The 22,905-nt window shown below is 50.8% G+C and overlaps 1 protein-coding gene across 1 annotated transcript; it reads left to right on the top strand.

Moving 5' to 3' along the window:
* The first annotated feature begins 10,262 nt into the window (after positions 1-10,262).
* TENT5C (terminal nucleotidyltransferase 5C) lies at positions 10,263-19,625 on the top strand. The gene is made up of 2 exons (XM_073668737.1): positions 10,263-10,553; positions 17,291-19,625. Exon 2 carries the CDS (start codon positions 17,302-17,304, stop codon positions 18,478-18,480), a length of 1,179 nt encoding a protein of 392 aa, XP_073524838.1. The 5' UTR covers positions 10,263-10,553; positions 17,291-17,301; the 3' UTR covers positions 18,481-19,625.
* The last annotated feature ends 3,280 nt before the right edge of the window (positions 19,626-22,905 follow it).

Below are 22,905 nucleotides of genomic sequence, written 5' to 3'. Positions count from 1 at the left end.
TTAAAATCGACATTAAAAGTTTGTACAGTTAAACAATAGGATTGGAGGGAAAATCCAGGGTATACCAGTATGCTTGCTGACGTTTTATGGCGGTAATAAAAATTCCTTGGTTGAGGGGAAAGCCAGAGTGAGTTCTATGTAGCCTCTTCCAAATGAGCAGGGGTGGAGATTTAAGACATCTCTCATTTTTAAAACTAGGACAAAAATACATTTTGCCTGAAAGGGTCTTCAGTAAACACCCACTCGACTTCGGGCAGGTAAAGGGGGTTCAACACCATATCCCCAAGGGAGACCATTCATCCATTAAAGAAAGGTACTGGCCTGTACCGCCAGCACACTACCAAAATGCCAAAGGGATGTTACGAGAGATGAAGGAGGCTGGGGTAATAAGAGACAGTTGTAGCCCCTGGGCAGCTCCATTAGTTCTTGTAAAGAAAAAGGATGGCACAATGAGAATGTGTGTAGACTACAGGCAAATCAACCGAATAACTCATAAAGATGCATACCCGCTACCCAGTATAGAGGAGTCACTAGCTGCGTTAAAATCTGCTAATTATTTCTCTACTTTGGATCTTACTAGTGGGTATTGGCAGGTTCCTGCAGCAGAGGTGGATAAGGAGAAGACCGCATTCACCATCCCGATGGGCCTCAGCGAGTTCAACTGCATGCCATTCGGGCTCTGCAACGCCCCAGAAACCTTCCAGCGGTTGATGGAGTGCTGTCTAGGACATAAGAAATTCGAGACAGTCCTCCTGTACCTGGATGACGTCATAGTATACTCCAAGACATATGAGGATCATCTGGAGCACCTGGCGGAAGTGTTTGAAGCCCTGGCTGGCTTTGGCCTGAAGGTGAAGCCATCAAAGTGCCACCTGCTGAAGCCCAAAGTACAGTACTTAGGACATGTGGTAAGCACAGACGGTGTAGCACCAGACCCAGAGAAGATCACCGTAATCAAGGACTGGCCGAGACATTCCACTATTAAAGAAGTGCGGCAGTTCCTCGGGTTGGTAGGCTACTACCGAAGGTTTATACCAGGCTTCACGAAGATGGCGGCACCTATGCAGGACCTCCTGATAGGCCAGTCCAGAAAGGCCAAGAACCAGAAACCACCATTCAAATGGGACAAGCAGGAAGATGAGTCCTTCACCAGGCTGAAGATGGCTCTCACAGGAGACGAGGTCCTGGCCTACCCTGATTATGCATAGCCCTTCATCCTTCACACGGACGCGAGCAACGTGGGACTGGGAGAGGTGCTGTCCCAGATTCAACAAGGCAGAGAAAGGGTAATAGCCTACGCCAGCAGGAAGCTCCGGCCCACAGAAAGGAACCCAGAAAACTACAGCTCCTTCAAGTTGGAGTTCCTCGCCGTAGTCTGGGCTGTGACAGAGCGCTTCAAGCATCATCTCGCCTCCTCCAAATTCACCGTCTTCACGGATAATAACCCGCTGACACACCTGGACACTACAAAACTTGGTGCCCTGGAACAAAGATGGATGGCCCCACTGTCTAATTACGAATTCACCATCAAGTACCGGGCTGGGCACAAGAATGCAAAGGCAGATGCGCTGTCCAGGATGCCTAACTTGCCAGACGGGGGAGAAGACCCCAAGGAGCTGGAAGAGATAGAGATCCCCGCTTTCCACCGCCATGGGATAAAGCAGTGCTCCCATTGTGTGAAGAACAGGTGCTCTGCCAACAGGGAGGCCACATTTAATCCATAGCCCCACCATGGATGGGCAGAAACACAAAAGACAGTGACCCGGCTGTCCGCCTAGTCAAAGAGTTGCTGACCCGACCTGACGCACACCCTGATCCAGATGCTCCTGAAGAGACCAAGCAGCTGTGGAAAGAAAAAGGCAAGCTGTTCATCTATGAAGGTAAGCTGTGTCGAAGAGCCATCAACTCCCGGACACATGAGCTGGTCTGGCAGGTGGTAGTCCCGAGGCAGGATGCGTCAATGGTCTTGGAAGCGTACAACGATGGAGCAGGACACTTCGGATGGAAGAAGCTGGAAGTCCTGCTACGTGAACGGTTCTATTGGGCTGGCATGAGGAAAGCAATCGAGAGGTGGTGTCGAGAATGCGGACCATGCAACCTGAGAAGAAAAAACTGTGACAGCCAGAGGGCTCCCCTGCAGCCCATCATCACCAAACAACCACTCGAACTGGTAGCCCTGGACCATGTGAAGCTATCCCCAAGCAGGTCAGGCTATGTCTACGCTCTCACCATCGTAGACCACTACTCCCGGTTCCTGGTAGTAGTGCCAGTCAAGGACCAAAAGGCTCAGACAGCAGCCAGAGCTTTCCAACAGCACTTCTGCCGCCCGCATGGTTACCCAGAACGTGTGCTAACTGACCAAGGTCCGGCCTTCGAAGCGGAGGTATTCCAGGAATTCTGCAAACTGTATGGCTGCAAGAAGATCCGGACAACGCCTTATAACCCCCAGACCAACGGGATGTGTGAAAAGATGAACCAGGTGGTGTTAGACCTACTGAAGACATTGCCCCTGGAGGAACGCAGTCTGTGGCCAGAAAAGTTGCCAGACCTGGTGGACCTTTACAATCATATCCCAGTGAATTCCACCAACTGCACACCTGCTTACCTGATGAGAGCATGACCTGGTAAGCTGCCCATCGACCTGGATATGGGAGTTCTGACGCCAGAGGACGCCTCACCAGATGCAGATTGGGATACTGAACGGCAACAGCAATACCGCAAGGTACAGGAAAGTGTTGAAAGAAGTCTGTCCCAAGCAAGAGAAAGGCAACAGAAGACTTACAATCAACATGCACCTGCTATTCCCCTGTCACAGGGAGAGCGAGTCCTAAAGATGAAAAGGCGACTCCACAAGCTGGATGACCAATAGGAGGAAGAGCAGTACACCGTTCTACCCTCAAACCATGGTAACACCAAGGTGTGCCTCATAAGTAAGGACGGAGGTGAGACAACAGCAACAGTTTCCAGAGACCACCTGAAGAAATGTCCCGAGCAGCTGCAACACGCTAAAGAAGACCAAGATATCCCTCAACCCGCAGAGGAAGTGGAAGAAATGGTCAGCACGGTACTCGGAGAATTTCCACGGTCGTGGGCGCAAGTGAACAATGCAATTGTTGTGCCAGTTCTCACCTTTCTCCAACCAGCCCCTCAGGAAGCTGCAGAAGTCCCAGAAGAGTTGGAAGAACAGTTGGCCCCGGAGGCAGAAGTTTCATCAACAGCAGACCCGGAGAATCTACCCTCTGCTAATAGTGAACCTGTCGTACCCACGCCAGTAGACCCTCCACAGCAAGTAGAACCTGTAAGTGCCCCAGAAGAGCCTGGTCAAGAAGAATCCCTGGAAGGAGGATCCCCGGCTGGAGCGGAGCAAGAAGGCCCAGCGAATGGTACACTTGTCAGTTCCATGGAGAGGTTAAGGTAGTTTTACAATCTACCCACACGTAGGACTGACAGGGTAGCAGATAGTGCAGAAATAGATACCATCCACACTCCCGTACTACGCAGATCAACACGTAGCACCAAAGGCCAGGCCCCTGTCAGGTTCAGTGAATAAGTAGAAATACCAATAGTATAAATAGTTGCCCCTGGGGGTATATTATTCTTGTGCGATTTTCATGTATTTAATTATTGATGTGTTTTTCCTCACAATGGACAATTTAGGTGACTTGGACACTTTTCCTGTTGCATTTAGTTACCCGTAGGGGTATATATATAAAAGACTCGGTGGCTGAGGACTGTGAGCAGCCCAAAAACTGTCCTGTAAATAGTTGCACTTGTAATAGTGCCCCTTCGTGACAGACCACTGAACGAAAACCCGTTGGAGGTGGCCGAAGACGTGGTCCAACACCTGGATCAACTATGCCCTGCAGCCACCCCAGGGCCTACGTTGAGGGTTTGGGACGGGTCCCACAGATTGCACCTTGCGCAGTGAAATGGACACCTGGTTACGAATGATACCATGACCTAAAAAGACAATAATGCCTGTAAATATGTTCATGTATTGTTATCTGTTACATTTTTGCAAAATATGTTCAGTCCCGGAGTACTGAAATTTACTAGGGGGGAATGTGGCACCCCAGAGGGTCTGGTTGCCACAGTGGTAGTAATACCATGTCTGGGAGCAAAACAGGGGTTTCCTGGTCAGGAACTCATTACATGCAACACTTCCTGCTCCAGACCAGAAAGGGGAGGATCCTGCCCTTTATAACTGGGTCTGGAGGCGGAGTCTAGTCTAGTCTAGTGTTAGGAGTCAAGTAGGACACGAAGGAGCAAGGAGCTGAGGACTGGAGCTGGCAGAGCTCGTCCTGGCCGGAGCACATACAGAGAACCGGACACCGGAGTCCGAGGCTGTGGGGATTGTATATCCAGCAGCAGAAACCGCACGGCAGGAGATTGTAGGTCTCCTGGCCCAACAGAAGCCCTGAGGCTCAGCCACACGAAAGGACCCGTACCGCCACAGAGGAGCGAGGAATACACAAGGTCCGAGTCGCCAGCCATACGGGTGAGCACAGCACGTTACACTCAGGGACGTGGGCTACAACACGACTATAAGCGGGATAGCCAAAGAGTACAGTCAGAACGGCAGGCCTACAACTCCACCTGGCCAGGAGGATTCTAGGATTGCTCCCAGACTGACCAGGCCCTCATCCCTAGCAAGTACTCCCGTTGGGGCCTATATAATTGCCACCAGTAAAGACCCTAGGACTGCACTGCAACGACTCTGTGTTATCATTACTGATCCCGGGACTATCACCACCATCATCCATACACGCTGCCCTGAAGCTCCACTCTTCCTGTGGGGAGTCACATCACCTTGCTGCACATACCATTAGCTTCAGCGGCCTTCTCCGCAGCGGCGGTTCCCAATAACCGCATCCCACAGGTGGCGTAGTCGGACTATATATAACAGAGACACATAGACTACCCTGGTTTGACCGCCCTGAGTCACGGACCGGGTCAAAGCCACGGTGACTACAACCCCCAGCATCCACAAGGCCCGGCTCCGGATACCCCACAGCCCAGGGGGCGCGTCACAGAGACACAGCCAGAAAGAGGGGTCACCAGACCGTACCTCAGAGAAAGCCAGAAAGAGGGGTCACCAGACCGTATCACAGTGAAAGTCATAAACAGGGGTCACCAGACCGTAGCCCAGAGCAAGCCAGAAAGAGGGGTCACCAGACCGTACCCCAGACATGCAGCCAGAGAGAGGGGTCACCAGACCACACCCCAGAGAAAGCCGGTCTCTAGACCGTACCCCAAAGATACAAGCAGTAAGAAGGGACACAAGACCGTACATAAGAGACACAGTCAGAAAGAGGGGTCACAAGACAGTACCCCAGAGACACAACCAGAAAGATGGGACACCAGAGCATACCAAAGAGAAAGCCAGAAAGAGGGGTCACCAGAGCGTACCAAAGAGAAAGCCAGAAAGAGGGGTCACCAGACCGTATCCCAGAGAAAGCCAGAAAGAGGGGTCACCAGACCGTACCCCAGAGATACAGCCAGAAAGAGGGGTCACCAGACTGTACCCCAGAGACACAGCCAGAAAGAGGGGACACCAGACCGTACCCCAGAGATACAGCCAGAAAGAGGGGTCACCAGACCATACCTCAGAGACACAGTCAGAAAGAGGGGTCACCAGACCAAACCCCAGGGATACAGCTAGAAAGAGGGGACACCAGACCATACCCCAGAGATACAGCCAGAAAGAGGGGTCAGACCGTGCCCCAAATATACAGTCAGAAAGAGGGGACACCATACCGTACCCCAAAGATACAGGCAGAAAAAGGGGTCACCATACCGTACCCTAAAGATACAGCCAGAAAAAGGGGACACCAGACCGTACCCCAGAGACACAGCCAGAAAGAGGGGACACCAGACCATACCCCAGAGATACAGCCAGAAAGAGGGGTCACCAGACCAAACCCCAGAGATACAGCCAGAAAGAGGGGTCACCAGACCGTATCCAAAAGAAAGCCAGAAAGAGGGGACACCACACCATACCCCAGAGAAAGCCAGAAAGAGGGGTCACCAGAGCGTACCTCAGAGAAAGACAGAAAGAAGGGATGCCAGACCGTAACTCAGAGATACAGCCAGAGAGAGGGGTCACCAGACCGTACCCCAGAGATACAGCCAGAAAGAGGAGTCACCAAACTGTACCCCAGATATACAGCCAGAAAGAGGGGTCACCAGAGTGTAACTCAGAGAAAGACAGAAAGAGGGGACACCAGACCGTACCAAAGAGAAAGCCAGAAAGAGGGGTCACCAGACGGTACCCCAGAAACACAGCCAGAAAGAGGGGACACCAGACCGTACCCCAGAGACACAGCCAGAAAGAGGGGTCACCAGACCGAACCCCAGGGATACAGGCAGAAAGAGGGGTCACCAGACCGTACTCCAGAGATACTGCCAGAAAGAGGGGTCACCAGACCGTACTCCAGAGATACAGCCAGAAAGAGGGGACACCAGACCGTACCCCAGAGATACAGCCAGAAAGAGGGGACACCAGACCGTACCCCAGAGATACAGCCAGAAAGAGGGGACACCAGACCGTACCCCAGAGACACAGCCAGAATGAGGGGACACCAGAGCGTACCCCAGAGATACAGCCAGAAAGAGGTCACCAGAGCGTACCTCAGAGATACAGCCAGAAAGAGGTCACCAGACCGAACCCCAGGGATACAGCCAGAAAGAGGTCACCAGACCGTATCCAAAAGAAAGCCAGAAAGAGGGGACACCACACCGTACCCCAGAGAAAGCCAGAAAGAGGGGTCACCAGACTGTACCCGAGGGACACAGTCAGAAAGAGGGGACACCAAACTGTACCCCAGATATACAGCCAGAAAGAGGGGTCACCAGAGCGTACCTCAGAGAAAGACATAAAGAGGGGACACCACTCCGTACCAAAGAGAAAGCCAGAAAGAGGGGTCACCAGACCGTACCCCATAGACACTGCCAGAATGAGGGGACTCAAGACCGTAACCCAGAGAAAGCCAGAAAGAGGGGTTACCAGACCATACACCAGAGATACAGCCAGAAAGAGGGGACACCATACCGTACCCCATAGACACTGCCAGAATGAGGGGACTCAAGACCGTAACCCAGAGAAAGACAGAAAGAGGGGTTACCAGACCATACAACAGAGATACAGCCAGAAAGAGGGGACACCATACCGTACCTCAGAGAAAGCCAGAAAGAGGGGACACCAGAGAGTACCCCAGAGACACGCAAGAAACAGGGGGACACCAGACCGTACCCCAGAGATACAGAAAGAAACAGGGGGACACCAGACCGTACCCCAGAGATACAGCCAGAAAAAGGGGACATCAGAGCGTACCCCAGAGATACAGCCAGAAAGAGGGGACACCAGAGCGTACCCCAGAGATACAGCCAGAAAGAGGGGACACCAGAGCGTACCCCAGAGATACAGCCAGAAAGAGGGGACACCAGAGCGTACCCCAGAGACACAGCCAGAAAGAGGGGACACCAGAGCGTACCCCAGAGACACAGCCAGAAAGAGGGGACACCAGAGCGTACCCCAGAGATACAGCCAGAAAGAGGGGACACCAGAGCGTACCCCAGAGATACAGCCAGAAAAAGGGGACACAAGAGCGTAGGCCAGAGATAAAGCCAGAAAAAGGGGACACCAGAGCGTACCCCAGAGATAAAGCCAGAAAGAGGGGTCAGACCGTACCCCAGATATACAGTCAGAAAGAGGGGACACCATACCGTACCCCAAAGATACAGGTAGAAAAAGGGGGTCACCATACCGTACCCTAAAGATACAGCCAGAAAAAAGGGACACCACACCGTACCCCAGAGACACAGCCAGAAAGAGGGGACACCAGACCATACCCCAGAGATACAGCCAGAAAGAGGGGACACCAGACCGTACCCCAGGGATACAGCCAGAAAGAGGGGACACCAGACCGTACACCAGACATACAGCCAGAAAGAGGGGTCACCAGAAAGCACCCCAGAGAAAGCCGGTCTCCAGACCGTACCCCAAAGAAAGTCAGAAAGATGGGATACCAGACCGTACCCCAGTAACACTGCCAGAAAGAGGGGACACCAGACCGCACCCCAGAGATACAGCCAGAAAGAGGGGTCACCAGACCGTACCCCAGAGATACAGCCAGAAAGAGGGGACACCAGAGCGTACCCCAGAGATACAGCCAGAAAGAGGGGTCACCAGAGCGTACCCCAGAGATACAGCCAGAAAGAGGGGTCACCAGAGCGTACCCCAGAGATACAGCCAGAAAGAGGGGTCACCAGAGCGTACCCCAGAGATACAGCCAGAAAGAGGGGACACCAGAGCGTACCCCAGAGATACAGCCAGAAAGAGGGGACACCAGAGCGTACCCCAGAGATACAGCCAGAAAGAGGGGACACCAGAGCGTACCCCAGAGATACAGCCAGAAAGAGGGGACACCAGAGCGTACCCCAGAGATACAGCCAGAAAGAGGGGTCACCAGACCGCACCCCAGAGATACAGCCAGAAAGAGGGGTCACCAGACCGTACCCCAGAGATACAGCCAGAAAGAGGGGACACCAGAGCGTACCCCAGAGATACAGCCAGAAAGAGGGGACACCAGAGCGTACCCCAGAGATACAGCCAGAAAGAGGGGACACCAGAGCGTACCCCAGAGATACAGCCAGAAAGAGGGGACACCAGAGCGTACCCCAGAGATACAGCCAGAAAGAGGGGACACCAGAGCATACCCCAGCGATACGGCTAGAAAGATGGGACACCAGAGCGTACCCCAGCGATACGGCTAGAAAGATGGGACACCAGAGCGTACCCCAGAGATACAGCCAGAAAGAGGGGACACCAGAGCGTACCCCAGAGATACAGCCAGAAAGAGGGGACACCAGAGCGTACCCCAGAGATACAGCCAGAAAAAGGGGACACCAGAGCGTACCCCAGAGATACAGCCAGAAAGAGGGGTCACCAGACCGCACCCCAGAGATACAGCCAGAAAGAGGGGTCACCAGAGCGTACCCCAGAGATACAGCCAGAAAGAGGGGACACCAGAGCGTACCCCAGAGATACAGCCAGAAAGAGGGGTCACCAGACCGCACCCCAGAGATACAGCCAGAAAGAGGGGACACCAGAGCGTACCCCAGAGATACAGCCAGAAAGAGGGGTCACCAGACCGCACCCCAGAGATACAGCCAGAAAGAGGGGTCACCAGACCGTACCCCAGAGATACAGCCAGAAAGAGGGGTCACCAGACCGTACCCCAGAGATACAGCCAGAAAGAGGGGTCACCAGAGCATACCCCAGAGATACAGCCAGAAAGAGGGGACTCCAGACCGTACCCCAGAGATACAGCCAGAAAGAGGGGACACCAGAGCGTACCCCAGAGATACAGCCAGAAAGAGGGGTCACCAGACCGCACCCCAGAGATACAGCCAGAAAGAGGGGTCACCAGACCGTACCCCAGAGATACAGCCAGAAAGAGGGGTCACCAGACCGTACCCCAGAGATACAGCCAGAAAGAGGGGTCACCAGAGCATACCCCAGAGATACAGCCAGAAAGAGGGGTCACCAGACCGTACCCCAGAGATACAGCCAGAAAGAGGGGACACCAGAGCGTACCCCAGAGATACAGCCAGAAAGAGGGGACTCCAGACCGTACCCCAGAGATACAGCCAGAAAGAGGGGTCACCAGACCGTACCCCAGAGATACAGCCAGAAAGAGGGGTCACCAGAGCATACCCCAGAGATCAGCTAGAAAGAGGGGACACCAGAGCATACCCCAGAGATACAGCCAGAAAGAGGGGTCACCAGAGCATACCCCAGAGATCAGCTAGAAAGAGGGGACACCAGAGCGTACCCCAGAGATACTTCTATCCTGAAATACTCTGCGCTGTTCAGTTTGTGAGCTCACACAAGACCATCACACGCCTCTCCTGACATCCTCTGTGCTGCTCTCGGGGACTACTACTTCCTCTTCCTCTTCCCTCTCATGTAATAGTCTTTAGTTGTGACGCAGTTTCATCCTCCGTCAGAACTGAGGCGGCTCCCGAATCATCCAATCAGATCGCTGCTTTCACTTTACCTCATAGTTCGGAGCGCCGCTGTGATTGGTCGGAGGGCGCTTACCACTCTCGGTGATTGGTTAAGTGTTCTGCTTTAGACAGTAGGAATTCTGAGAGGCCACGCCTATTAATTATTCGTCTCCAGGCAACCATTCATGACTGCGGTTAATCACTAACTGAGAACTCGTGACGTCACACACGCGCATTGATTCAAGGTCTGTTAAGTTGATAGAATATAGTGCTGCCGGATTCCCTCTCACCGGGAGGTAGTATGGTCAAGGTAGATACGACAGTGAAGTTGGCATCTCTCTGCCTGCTCCCTCTGTCTCTGTGGCAGCGGCTGGGTGCGCAGGAAGTAACTTACACGGTGCAGACATGGAGGCGGAGGGATCCGGTGCGGGACGTGTTAAGTTACTATATAAGAGAAGCGCGTCAGGAATGAGACGTCTGTCAGCGTAGAGTCGCTGCAGGAGCTGGAGAACAGAGCTAGTGCTCAGCGAATACCCGGCCTGGTGAGTGCGCGGCTGCCGAGTGTGACGCCGTACAGCGCGTTATATCATTGTGTGACCTTATAGAGCGAGTGTTATTACGTGTCTATGGCGGAGTAATGATTGGGGTCCCGTATAGCGGAGCTGTCATCCCCGGCTGCTACCTTATAATGGCTGCTAGAATAGTGCGAGATATATATATCTCTGGTGGATCATGTGCTGCACAGTAGTGATCATATAGTGGACAGCATGGCTGTGTCTTCTCCCATGTGCAGTACATTATACTGTGCTATATAGCGGTACATTATACTGTACTCTATATAATGGCTCGGTGCTGTGTATAGTGTCGGTGTTGTATAGCGGTACATTATACTGTGCTCTATATAATGGCTCGGTGCTGTGTATAGCGTCGGTGCTATATAGCGGTACATTATACTGTACTCTATATAATGGCTCGGTGCTGTGTATAGTGTCGGTGCTATATAGCGGTACATTATACTGTGCTCTATATAATGGCTCGGTGCTGTGTATAGTGTCGGTGCTATATAGCGGTACATTATACTGTGCTCTATATAATGGCTCGGTGCTATATGACGGTACATTATACTGTACTCTATATAATGGCTCGGTGCTGTGTATAGCGTCGGTGCTATATAGCAGTACATTATACTGTGCTCTATATAATGGCTCGGTGCTGTGTATAGTGTCGGTGCTATATAGCGGTACATTATACTGTGCTCTATATAATGGCTCGGTGCTGTGTATAGCGTCGGTGATATATAGCGGTACATTATACTGTGCTCTATATAATGGCTCGGTGCTGTGTATAGTGTCGGTGCTATTTAGTGGTACATTATACTGTGCTGTGTATAGTGTCGGTGCTATATAGCAGTACATTATACTGTGCTGTGTATAGCGTCGGTGATATATAGCGGTACATTATACTGTGCTCTATATAATGGCTCGGTGCTGTGTATAGCGTCGGTGATATATAGCGGTACATTATACTGTGCTCTATATAATGGCTCGGTGCTGTGTATAGTGTCGGTGCTATTTAGTGGTACATTATACTGTGCTGTGTATAGTGTCGGTGCTATATAGCAGTACATTATACTGTGCTCTATATAATGGCTCGGTGCTGTGTATAGTGTCGGTGCTATATAGCAGTACATTATACTGTGCTGTGTATAGTGTCGGTGCTATATAGCAGTACATTATACTGTGCTCTATATAATGGCTCGGTGCTGTGTATAGTGTCGGTGCTATATAGCAGTACATTATACTGTGCTGTGTATAGTGTCGGTGCTATATAGCAGTACATTATACTGTACTCTATATAATGGCTCAGTGCTGTGTATAGTGTCGGTGCTATATAGCAGTACATTATACTATGCTGTGTATAGTGTCGTTGCTATTTAGCGGTACATTATACTGTACTCTATATAATGGCTCAGTGCTGTGTATAGTGTCGGTGCTATATAGCAGTACATTATACTGTGCTCTATATAATGGCTCGGTGCTGTGTATAGTGTCGGTGCTATATAGCAGTACATTATACTGTGCTGTGTATAGTGTCGGTGCTATATAGCAGTACATTATACTGTGCTCTATATAATGGCTCGGTGCTGTGTATAGTGTCGGTGCTATTTAGCGGTACATTATACTGTACTCTATATAATGGCTGTGTATAGTGTTGGTGCTATATAGCTGTACATTATACTGTGCTGTATATAATGGCTCAGTGCTGTGTATAGTGTCGGTGATGTATAGCGGTACATTTTACTGTGCTGTATATAATGGCTCGGTGCTATATGACGGTACATTATACTGTACTCTATATAATGGCTCGGTGCTGTGTATAGTGTCGGTGCTATATAGCAGTACATTATACTGTGCTCTATATAATGGCTCGGTGCTGTGTATAGTGTTGGTGCTATATAGCGGTACATTATACTGTGCTCTATATAATGGCTCGGTGCTGTGTATAGTGTCGGTGCTGTATAGCGGTACATTATACTGTGCTCTATATAATGGCTCGGTGCTGTGTATAGTGTTGGTGCTATATAGCGGTACATTATACTGTGCTCTATATAATGGCTCGGTGCTGTGTATAGTGTCGGTGCTATATAGCAGTACATTATACTGTGCTGTGTATAGTGTCGTTGCTATTTAGCGGTACATTATACTGTACTCTATATAATGGCTCAGTGCTGTGTATAGTGTCGGTGCTATATAGCAGTACATTATACTGTGCTCTATATAATGGCTCGGTGCTGTGTATAGCGTCGGTGATATATAGCGGTACATTATACTGTGCTCTATATAATGGCTCGGTGCTGTGTATAGCGTCGGTGATATATAGCGGTACATTATACTGTGCTCTATATAATGGCTCGGTGCTGTGTATAGCGTCGGTGCTATATAGCGGTACATTATACTGTACTCTATATAATGGCTCGGTGCTATATAGCGGTACTCTATATAATGGCTCGGTGCTGTACATTATACTGTGCTATATAGCGGTACGTTATACTGTACTCTATATAATGGCTCAGTGCTGTGTATAGTGTCGGTGCTATTTAGCGGTACATTATACTGTACTCTATATAATGGCTGTGTATAGTGTTGGTGCTATATAGCTGTACATTATACTGTGCTGTATATAATGGCTCAGTGCTGTGTATAGTGTCGGTGATGTATAGCGGTACATTTTACTGTGCTGTATATAATGGCTCGGTGCTATATGACGGTACATTATACTGTACTCTATATAATGGCTCGGTGCTGTGTATAGTGTCGGTGCTATATAGCAGTACATTATACTGTGCTCTATATAATGGCTCGGTGCTGTGTATAGTGTTGGTGCTATATAGCGGTACATTATACTGTGCTCTATATAATGGCTCGGTGCTGTGTATAGTGTCGTTGCTGTATAGCGGTACATTATACTGTGCTCTATATAATGGCTCGGTGCTGTGTATAGTGTTGGTGCTATATAGCGGTACATTATACTGTGCTCTATATAATGGTGCGGTGTATAGTGTTGGTGCTGTATAGCGGTACATTATACTGTGCTCTATATAATGGCTCGGTGCTATATGACGGTACATTATACTGTACTCTATATAATGGCTCGGTGCTGTGTATAGCGTCGGTGATATATAGCAGTACATTATACTGTGCTCTATATAATGGCTCGGTGCTGTGTATAGTGTCGGTGCTATATAGCGGTACATTATACTGTACTCTATATAATGGCTCGGTGCTGTGTATAGTGTCGGTGTTGTATAGCGGTACATTATGCTGTGCTCTATATAATGGCTCAGTGCTGTGTATAGTGTCGGTGCTATATAGCGGTACATTATACTGTACTCTATATAATGGCTCAGTGCTGTGTATAGTGTCGGTGTTATATAGCGGTACATTATGCTGTGCTGTGTATAGTGTCGGTGTTGTATAGCGGTACATTATGCTGTGCTCTATATAATGGCTCAGTGCTGTGTATAGTGTCGGTGCTATATAGCGGTACATTATACTGTACTCTATATAATGGCTCGGTGCTGTGTATAGTGTCGGTGCTATATAGCAGTACATTATACTGTGCTCTATATAATGGCTCGGTGCTGTGTATAGTGTTGGTGCTATATAGCGGTACATTATACTGTGCTCTATATAATGGCTCGGTGCTGTGTATAGTGTCGTTGCTGTATAGCGGTACATTATACTGTGCTCTATATAATGGCTCGGTGCTGTGTATAGTGTTGGTGCTATATAGCGGTACATTATACTGTGCTCTATATAATGGTGCGGTGTATAGTGTTGGTGCTGTATAGCGGTACATTATACTGTGCTCTATATAATGGCTCGGTGCTATATGACGGTACATTATACTGTACTCTATATAATGGCTCGGTGCTGTGTATAGCGTCGGTGATATATAGCAGTACATTATACTGTGCTCTATATAATGGCTCGGTGCTGTGTATAGTGTCGGTGCTATATAGCGGTACATTATACTGTACTCTATATAATGGCTCGGTGCTGTGTATAGTGTCGGTGATATATCATGTTTTCATGTTTTTTGTGACCCCTGATTGGGGGAGATGTTTAGTGCGGGGGCATAAGGGGTTACCTACCTGTGATCTGGGCACCATGCCCCCCTGTTGTCCCCTGTGCAGGATTGGGGTCTGTACAATGAGCGGTCACTGCGCTGTCTGTAGCTGGACGGGTTTCCGATGGGTGATGCTTCATGGTGACCATGGACCCCTATGATCAGTTTGGGACCCCTCAGTCCAGGCCTCCCTCTCTTGTGCCTGGGCTCCCTTCGTTGCTGGATGTGTTGGGTGGTCCTAGACTGGGGGACCCCCATAGTTTTCTGCTCTGACATTTATATGGAGGGGAGCTCCCTGCGTTTTGGGGTGAGCGGACTCTTGCCATCTGATGGCACATGGGGTCCACCACGGCATTTATCACTCATTCTTCAGGGAGAGGATTCCCCACCCCCTCCCCATGTCACGTAAGTGCTGGCAGCTGCTGGGGAACCACAACTCCCAGCATGTCAGGGCTCTAACAGCTGGAGATCTGCAGTGGTGACACCTGTGGGTCTCGGCTGTCAGTGAATTGTTGGCCCTGTAGATTATTTCCCCTTCTCCAGGACTTGGCCCTCTTTATGGGGGTCTGTGCTGCCAGCTCTCATCCCTCTGAGTCCCGGGGGTCTCGGTGCCTTGTCCATATTTGCACCGCTCGGCCTGCGCTATATATAGCCGGGGGCTCTGTTCTGGGAACGCTGATATACCCTGTTAAAATAGTTTGTGTGTCACCCTATGGGGGTGGGGGGCTGTCATGGCGGCTGAGACCTGCGCTGACGTCAGACACGAGCGCCTCACTGGTTACATACATTTGTTCTTTAAATGTTTCATCTGTCTACTCCAGTCACACCCAGAGCTGCAATCGCTGTGCTCTAGTTGTGACTGGAGTAGATGAGTCCGGGGTGCTCCCTACGTTCATTCACTGCAGTTTTGTTTTCAGCCGTCAAAACCTTCTTTTTTGGCACTGAAAAACTCTGCATGAAAGCGCAAACCGGCCACTTTATCAGTGTCTGACGCAGATGACCTGTGACTCGTTTATAGTTCATTTTATTCATGAGCGGACGATGCTGCACATCTCCAAATCTGTCAGATCTCCCGCGGTGTCTTCCTGAGATCTCACAGCTTTTGCTTTTAAAAAAAAAAAACAAAACAACAAACCTCCGCAGCATGTGAACATGGCCTAATGAAGCTGCTGTGTGTTCATGCCCAATCTGCAACAATAATGATGCCCCCCCCCCTCCATATTTGACCCTGATAATGCAGCATGTGGTGGCTCCGGCGTGCCCAGCCCCCACTGTCATCTACAAGAATAGTGACTGACGGAGCATCTGTCAGTGAACACAACCTGTCCTGTTTGGCCAGGTTGGATCCAATTGTAGCAAATGCACAGCTGTGACAGACACCCTCAGATGTTGTCATTCACTGACAGAAAGCAGAGACCTTGAAAATGACGACTGCTATGACTTCTTACCCCACAGAGGTGGCCTCGCCCTGCACATGTGGAGGGTTCGGTGTTGCAGCCTTGGTAGTGACTTGTGTAGTCTGACCAGGGCACCTATCTGCGTCTATATAAATCTGTTGGTTCTGAAATGGTACTGCCCGTTGCGGACAGACCCCCCCCCACATGGTGCCGTTACTCGGGGACCCCATGGTTATAGCTTTCTGATACAGAATTTGGAGATGATGGCGCTGCCCTGCTCACAGCTGGGGGTGTTACTATGTATCAGCATGGCTTGGATACAGTGAGGGTACTCACAGCTGGGGGGGTGTTACTATGTATCAGCACGGCTTGGATACAGTGAGGGTACTCTGGGGCTCTCGGTTTAGCATACGGCCACTTCTCCCATTCACTGACAGCAGTTCTTAAGTAGTGAAATAAGTTTAAATTGCAGGAGTGCTGCCGCTCGCTGTGACCGGTCGGGTCCCCCTGTGTCATGGAGCGGGGTCTGTACGGCTGCTGCTCAGATTAGATGTGTGTGGACTTGTCAGCTGGGCACATGCTGATCCCTGTGCTGGGCAGCGCCACCTCAGACCTACGCTTCCAGTTTTGGGGTCTAGGAGACACTTGCTCCCTGTTATCAGCCGCTGCTCCGGCACTGGGGTATGTAGGTTTTTGGGCCGGGTCTGCGCTTCCTGCTCCAGTGATGGCTGGCTTGGTGCCAGGGCTTCTATTAAAAGCTGTTGGGTTGGCCGGTGGCCAGGGACATGCTGTCACTACAGCTCTAGCGTAAGCAGAGCTGGCACAGCGCCTTCACTATATATCCTGGTAATATCCATATTGTGCCAGGCTGTGCCCCACCCCCCTGCCTGCCTATGGTTTCCCAATACTTGACGGCCATAGTTCCCATCCTGTGCCCTAATGGCGGCTGACTCTTCTGTCCTGTCTCTGCGCATTAAACATTGGACTGATTGACCTGTTTGTGAGTGGTGCTTGGGGGGGCTTTGACTGATTTTTGGGGCTGTAGCGCCCCCTACTGTCCAGTGTCACATGAGTCTATATCTTGTATACTGTGCCCTGCTCCAGTCACATCCAGAGCTGCATTCATAATTCTACTAGTTTATGCCTGCAGCAATGAATCCTCATGTTGGACTTGCAGCTCTTGATGTGACAGCGATGTTGTTGTCCCTCCTGTCTTGACATTGTCCTGACCCGTCTCCTTCTCTGCCCTGCAGATACCAGAAGCATGGCAAGCCAAGTAAGTGACAGCAGCAGCTCCCCCCAAGCCTGCAGCGTCCTGACCTGGGAGCAAGTGGACCGCCTGAACAGCTTCCTTACTGAGGTGGTCCCCATTCATGGACGTGGGAACTTCCCCACCCTGAAGATAACGCTGAAGGACATTGTGCAGATGGTCCGCAGCCGCCTGGAGGATGCGGGGATCAAAGTGCGAGACGTGCGGCTCAACGGCTCTGCTGCCAGTCACGTCCTCGTGAAGGACAACGGTCTGGGCTACAAGGACCTGGACTTGATTTTTGGGGTGACAATCTCCTCTGAGTCTGACTTCCAGCTTGTGAAAGATGTGGTCATTGGATTACTCCTTAACTTTTTGCCGGAGGGGGTGAACAAGGAGCGGATCAGCCCAGTCACCCTGAAGGAGGCCTACGTGCAGAAGCTGGTGAAGGTGTTCACAGACCTGGACCGCTGGAGCCTCATCTCGCTCTCCAACAATGATGGGAGGAACATCGAGCTGAAGTTCGTCCACTCCATCCGACGGCAGTTTGAGTTCAGCGTGGACTCCTTCCAGATTGTGCTGGACTCTCTGCTCTTCTACTACGACTGCTCGGAGAACCCAATGTCTGAGCACTTCCACCCCACCGTCATCGGGGAAAGCATGTATGGCGACTTCGAAGCCTCCTTGGGCCACCTCCGGAATAAGCAGATCGCTACAAAGAACCCAGAGGAGATCCGGGGAGGTGGCCTGATGAAGTACAGCAACCTGCTGGTGCGGGACTTCAAGCCGGCCGACAAGGAGCAGATCAAGTCCCTGGAGCGCTACATGTGCTCCCGCTTCTTCATTGACTTCTCTGACATCTTTGAACAGCAGCGCAAGCTAGAGTCGTATCTCCAGAACCACTTCATTGGGGAGGAGAAGAGCAAGTACGACTACCTGATGATCCTCCGCAAAGTGGTGAACGAGAGCACGGTGTGCCTGATGGGCCACGAGCGCCGACAGACTCTAAACCTAATCTCCCTACTGGCCCTCAGGGTGCTCGCTGAACAGAACATTATCCCCAATGCCACCAACGTCACCTGCTACTACCAGCCTGCACCGTATGTCAGCGATGCCAACTTCAGCAACTACTACATCGCTAACACAGCCGTCTCCTACAGCCAGTCCTACCCAACGTGGCTGCCGTGCAGTTAGGAGGCTGGAGACCCCTGGGGCTAGTGGACCCTTTACTGACTATTAAGCCTTTATTACTGGAATGCAACCAGGAGCCCACTCCACATCAAATGTGCCCCCCACCTGAATATTGAATGTAAATGATAGAGGTCCGACCCACGCACCTCAGTCTGACTGCCAATGCTGTGATTGAATCCCGGAGACCCCCGACTGTCTCGGGTTTTTGTTTTTTTTTACCAATCAGTGTTTGGATGTGCCCGAGTCCTCCGCCATCGGACGGCTCGATCACTCTTCTCCCCACTCTGGGGCTTGGGGCTAGGAAGGGCCAGGGAGCTAAGAGAAAAAAAAATGTAAAACAGAAATTACCAAAAAAAGTGATTTGTTTATTTATTGTAAAAGCCTAAAAACCAAAAAATAGGACAAAAGTAAAAAAAATAAAAAAAAAAAAATAGTTGGGAGCAGGTGTTTGTTTCTGGATGAAGTGCTATTTATGTTATGAGCCGGGGGCGACTGTGCCTTATCGGGCTGCGCCACGGCTTATCGCCTTTTTACTGGGCGCAGACTCGACATATAATATATATGTATTTTTTTTGCTTTGTAGTTTTGGATTTCAGACTGCAGTTACTTTATTTTCGGGGGGTTTTTTTATATTTATTTTTTTTTTTTCCCCCCCAATCCACTTACTGCAGTGTCAGACTATAGAAAAGCCACTTGCGTCAAGGAGCGGAGGTTGGGAAGCTGCGCACGTGTGGGGGGCACTTAAGCCTTCATGCAGGGTCTATCCAGGGTATCAATCTGTGGTCACAACCAGAGCTGCAGTCACCACCTACAATGACCAGCCCCTCTGCAGTGCATTGTGGTAGATGTAGTTCAGGCACTGCAGGCAGGGGCTCCATGAATGACTGCTGCTCTGGATGTGACTGGAGGGTGGAGTGAGCTGCTGCCAGGAAGTGTCGCAGGGCCCATTCTGGATTGGCAGCCGTGTACTGATCTTCCTTCTCTCTCCTGGGGAGGGGGATATAGAAGTGCCTTATTCTGTGTCCTTCGACCTCCCAGCCTGGCACACTGTGACGACCCCGCACCGCCAGTCTCTTGTACTGTTATTTCTTTTGTGCTCCTTTTTCACTGCTCAGGAAATTGTCATGAAATAAAAGCCCCTTGACGTATCTCTGCCGTCTCGCTCTCATCTGTGTCCTGGAATCCTCTGGGGCATGAGGGGTTAATTTATATCGCACCGAGCAATGGAAAAGCAAATATCTTGTCAGAGGTGTTTGCCCAGATGTTGGCACCTGCAGAGAACAGCGACTGCTGCTAGACAAACCTGGAGGTCATCCACATGGAGGAACTGTGCTCCAGTCACTGCCAAAGCTGCACTCGCTGTTCTCACATTGCAACAAGTGCTGCAGAAGATGAGTGCAGCTCTGAAGGTGACGCTGCCACTCGGGGCACCCCAGTACATGGTCAGATCTGGAAGTAACGCCTGGACACTGATCATCTGGGGCACGATGGCTGCCGTGTTGGTGCAGCACATCGATGCTCCTGTATCTGGCATTGTGCCACTTTATTGCTTGGCAGGAAGTCCCAGTAAAGACACAACCAAGGTCACTGGGCACCAGGATATTAACCTGCTAACTGCAGTGGGGCTTTAGGTTGGGTGCCCATCCACCATGGAGTCTGATAGCAGTGCTCCCTGCTGGCACAGGTGAGCTAGTGGGCACTCGCCACCTTCACCCTCACCAATGCAGGTGGCAGCTCCAGGGGTTGTGCACCCTCCCTCCATGAAGCCTGGAGTGAGCTCCTGGCTGACCGGTCACTGCCCAATGTCAGAAGCAGATCAGGGTATGGTGACCTGCGCACCGGTGCCAGCGCTGGGCACAAGCCAGTGTTTATGCAGACAGGACTTTGATGCGGTGGGTGTGGGTGGCACAAACCTTGGGGAGGAGGGGCAGCCTGGGACTTGTAGTGAATAGTGACTGCAGCTCTGGGGGGTAAGACACTATGTCACTGCAGCTCTGGAGGAAGAGATATGATGTGACTGCAGCATAGTGACTGCAGCTCTGGAGGCGAAGCTCTTATGGAGGAATCATTAGTTACAGGGGCGGTTGTCTCGGTTCAGCACCAGCCGGAGATCGCGGCTCTCCAGCTCCATGGTGCGGCGGTCAGTCTCCGTGCGGCTCTCCTGCTCCGTGGTGCGTTGGTCAGTCTCCGTGCGGCTCTCCTGCTCCGTGGTGCGTTGGTCAGTCTCCGTGCGGCTCTCCTGCTCCGTGGTGCGGCGGTCAGTCTCCGTGCGGCTCTCCTGCTCCATGGTGCGGCGGTCAGTCTCCGTGCGGCTCTCCTCCTCCGTGGTGCGGCGGTCAGTCTCCGTGCGGCTCTCCTGCTCCGTGGTGCGGCTCTCCTGCTCCGTGGTGCGGCTCTCCTGCTCCGTGGTGCGGCTCTCCTGCTCCGTCTTAGTGCGGCTCTCCGTCTTAGTGCGGCTCTCCGTCTTAGTGCGGCTCTCCGTCTTAGTGCGGCTCTCCGTCTTAGTGCGGCTCTCCGTCTTAGTGCGGCTCTCCGTCTTAGTGCGGCTCTCCGTCTTAGTGCGGCTCTCCGTCTTAGTGCGGCTCTCCGTCTTAGTGCGGCTCTCCGTCTTAGTGCGGCTCTCCGTCTTAGTGCGGCTCTCCGTCTTAGTGCGGCTCTCCGTCTTAGTGCGGCTCTCCTGCTCAGTTTTTTTTTTGTTTTTTTTTTTTTTTTATTAATGCAGAAGTTTCTGCAGCAAATCCTTCCGGTGTGCACACGTCCTACTAGAGCAGCGTTCTGTATCGGATGGCACCACTGAGCAGTCGCTTTCCCACCTGCGGTTCTGGCGTCGGCACTGGCAGCCGCTCGCTGGGACGTACGTCACCACCTGTCGCCTCCGGGTACCGCTGCGGGCGCTCGGATGTTTGTTGCTCCTTTTGTGTATTTGTTTCTTGGCTGAACTTAAAATCCACAAGATTCTGCGCTCGTTCAAACAGCACCGCGCCCTCAGCGTCCGATGGCATCCAGCGGCATGGAAAGGGCAATCCTGTGCCAGCGTCACCGCCTGGACTAATGACGGCACTGGAATTGACAGCTTAGCTTATACAGTAACTGCCATTCCTCCAGTCACAGCCAGAGCTGCAGGCATAGACTAGAGAACTATCAGCTCCCTGATCAGAAAGCCCCATAATGCACTATATTATGCTGCAGTGCATTATGGGAGATGGTGAAGTAGGCGGCTGCCATTAGCAGATTAGAAAAAAAATGTGTAACTGCAGCTCTGGATGTGAATTGAGTATAATGCCTAAAGCTCAATAGAGGGAGCATAGCACCAAGCTTATGATGTTGATGATTACATTTTCTTTACACTATTCCCGTCCATAATGTCATGCTCTGTGTAAGCACTAGCTCAAAGGGTTAAGATCCTGAGAGCTCACAGCTCTGGATGTGACTAGAGTAGAAGGCACGCCATTGCGGTCAGTTCTGTTGGTGCGGTCTGTGATGGGGGTGATGACCCCGGCTGAACCCTCCAGACCAGGGTGAATTAACAGCGACTGAGACGATTTTAATTAAATAATCCCCTAAGTGCAAAAAGGAATAAACTGCAGGCGGGAAACGAGCCGCGGATCAGCGCGATCCTCCGCCGGGAGCCGCTGCCAGTATTGACTGTAGATTAGAAGATAATCACCGCGGCAAAACGACTGATACCGAAGGGGCCCCAACCACAGGGCCGCCACCGGGACAGAAGAAGGCCCCCTATAGATCACACAGTGGTGCCCAAACGTCTGTGAACCCTGCAGAATTTTCAATATATTTTGCTTAAATTTCACCTAAAATTATGTCAGATTTTCTAAAAGTAAAAAAAATATGAAGTCAGAAATATGAGACTTGATCATTATAAATGCTCCAATAATATCATGTGAGTGGAGAAAGTATGTGAACCTTTAGGATCAGCTGATTATATGAAGATGAAATTTGAGGTTTGCAATCAATGGGATGGCAGGAGTGAGTAGGCGACCTGTTTTACTTAATCCCCTCAACGCAAAATCACGTTTAGATATCATTGCTGGGGTTCCTGTGTGCAGAAGAACTCCAGAGCTGCGCTCCGATCGCTGCTCTTAGCCATTTAGATGCCTCTGTCAATCTCTGTTTAAATGGAGCAGTTCCCTTGGCAGATGGCGGCCTGCTGACTACCTCCATCGCTTGCTCCTCCGTTATAGCCACAGTTGGAGCTCTGTAGAAGCCTGGGATTTTCCCTATACACTGTATTACTATTATAATCACAGTATATAGTATCAGATTATTCAAAACTGCGACTCGTTCTGCAAAAGATAAAAATGCAAATGTGAAGATAAAAATTACCTGCAGAAGCAAGGGGGTGAAAGAGCAGAACTCCCAAAGTCTGATGTTCACAACTCATTTGTGAGAGTGTATCATGGCAGGAACTAA

Source organism: Phyllobates terribilis, unplaced genomic scaffold (assembly GCF_046119375.1).
Source record: "Phyllobates terribilis strain yellow unplaced genomic scaffold, ASM4611937v1 Scaffold_2__4_contigs__length_985480577, whole genome shotgun sequence".
NCBI lineage: Eukaryota > Metazoa > Chordata > Amphibia > Anura > Dendrobatidae > Phyllobates > Phyllobates terribilis.
The sequence above is the reverse complement of the archived record's forward strand: the minus strand, read 5'-3'. Positions and strand labels throughout refer to the sequence as shown.

What these genes read in the sequence shown, in the direction of transcription:
- TENT5C (XM_073668737.1), top strand. Translation starts at nt 17,302, where the DNA reads ATGGCAAGCCAAGTAAGTGACAGCAGCAGCTCCCCCCAAGCCTGCAGC.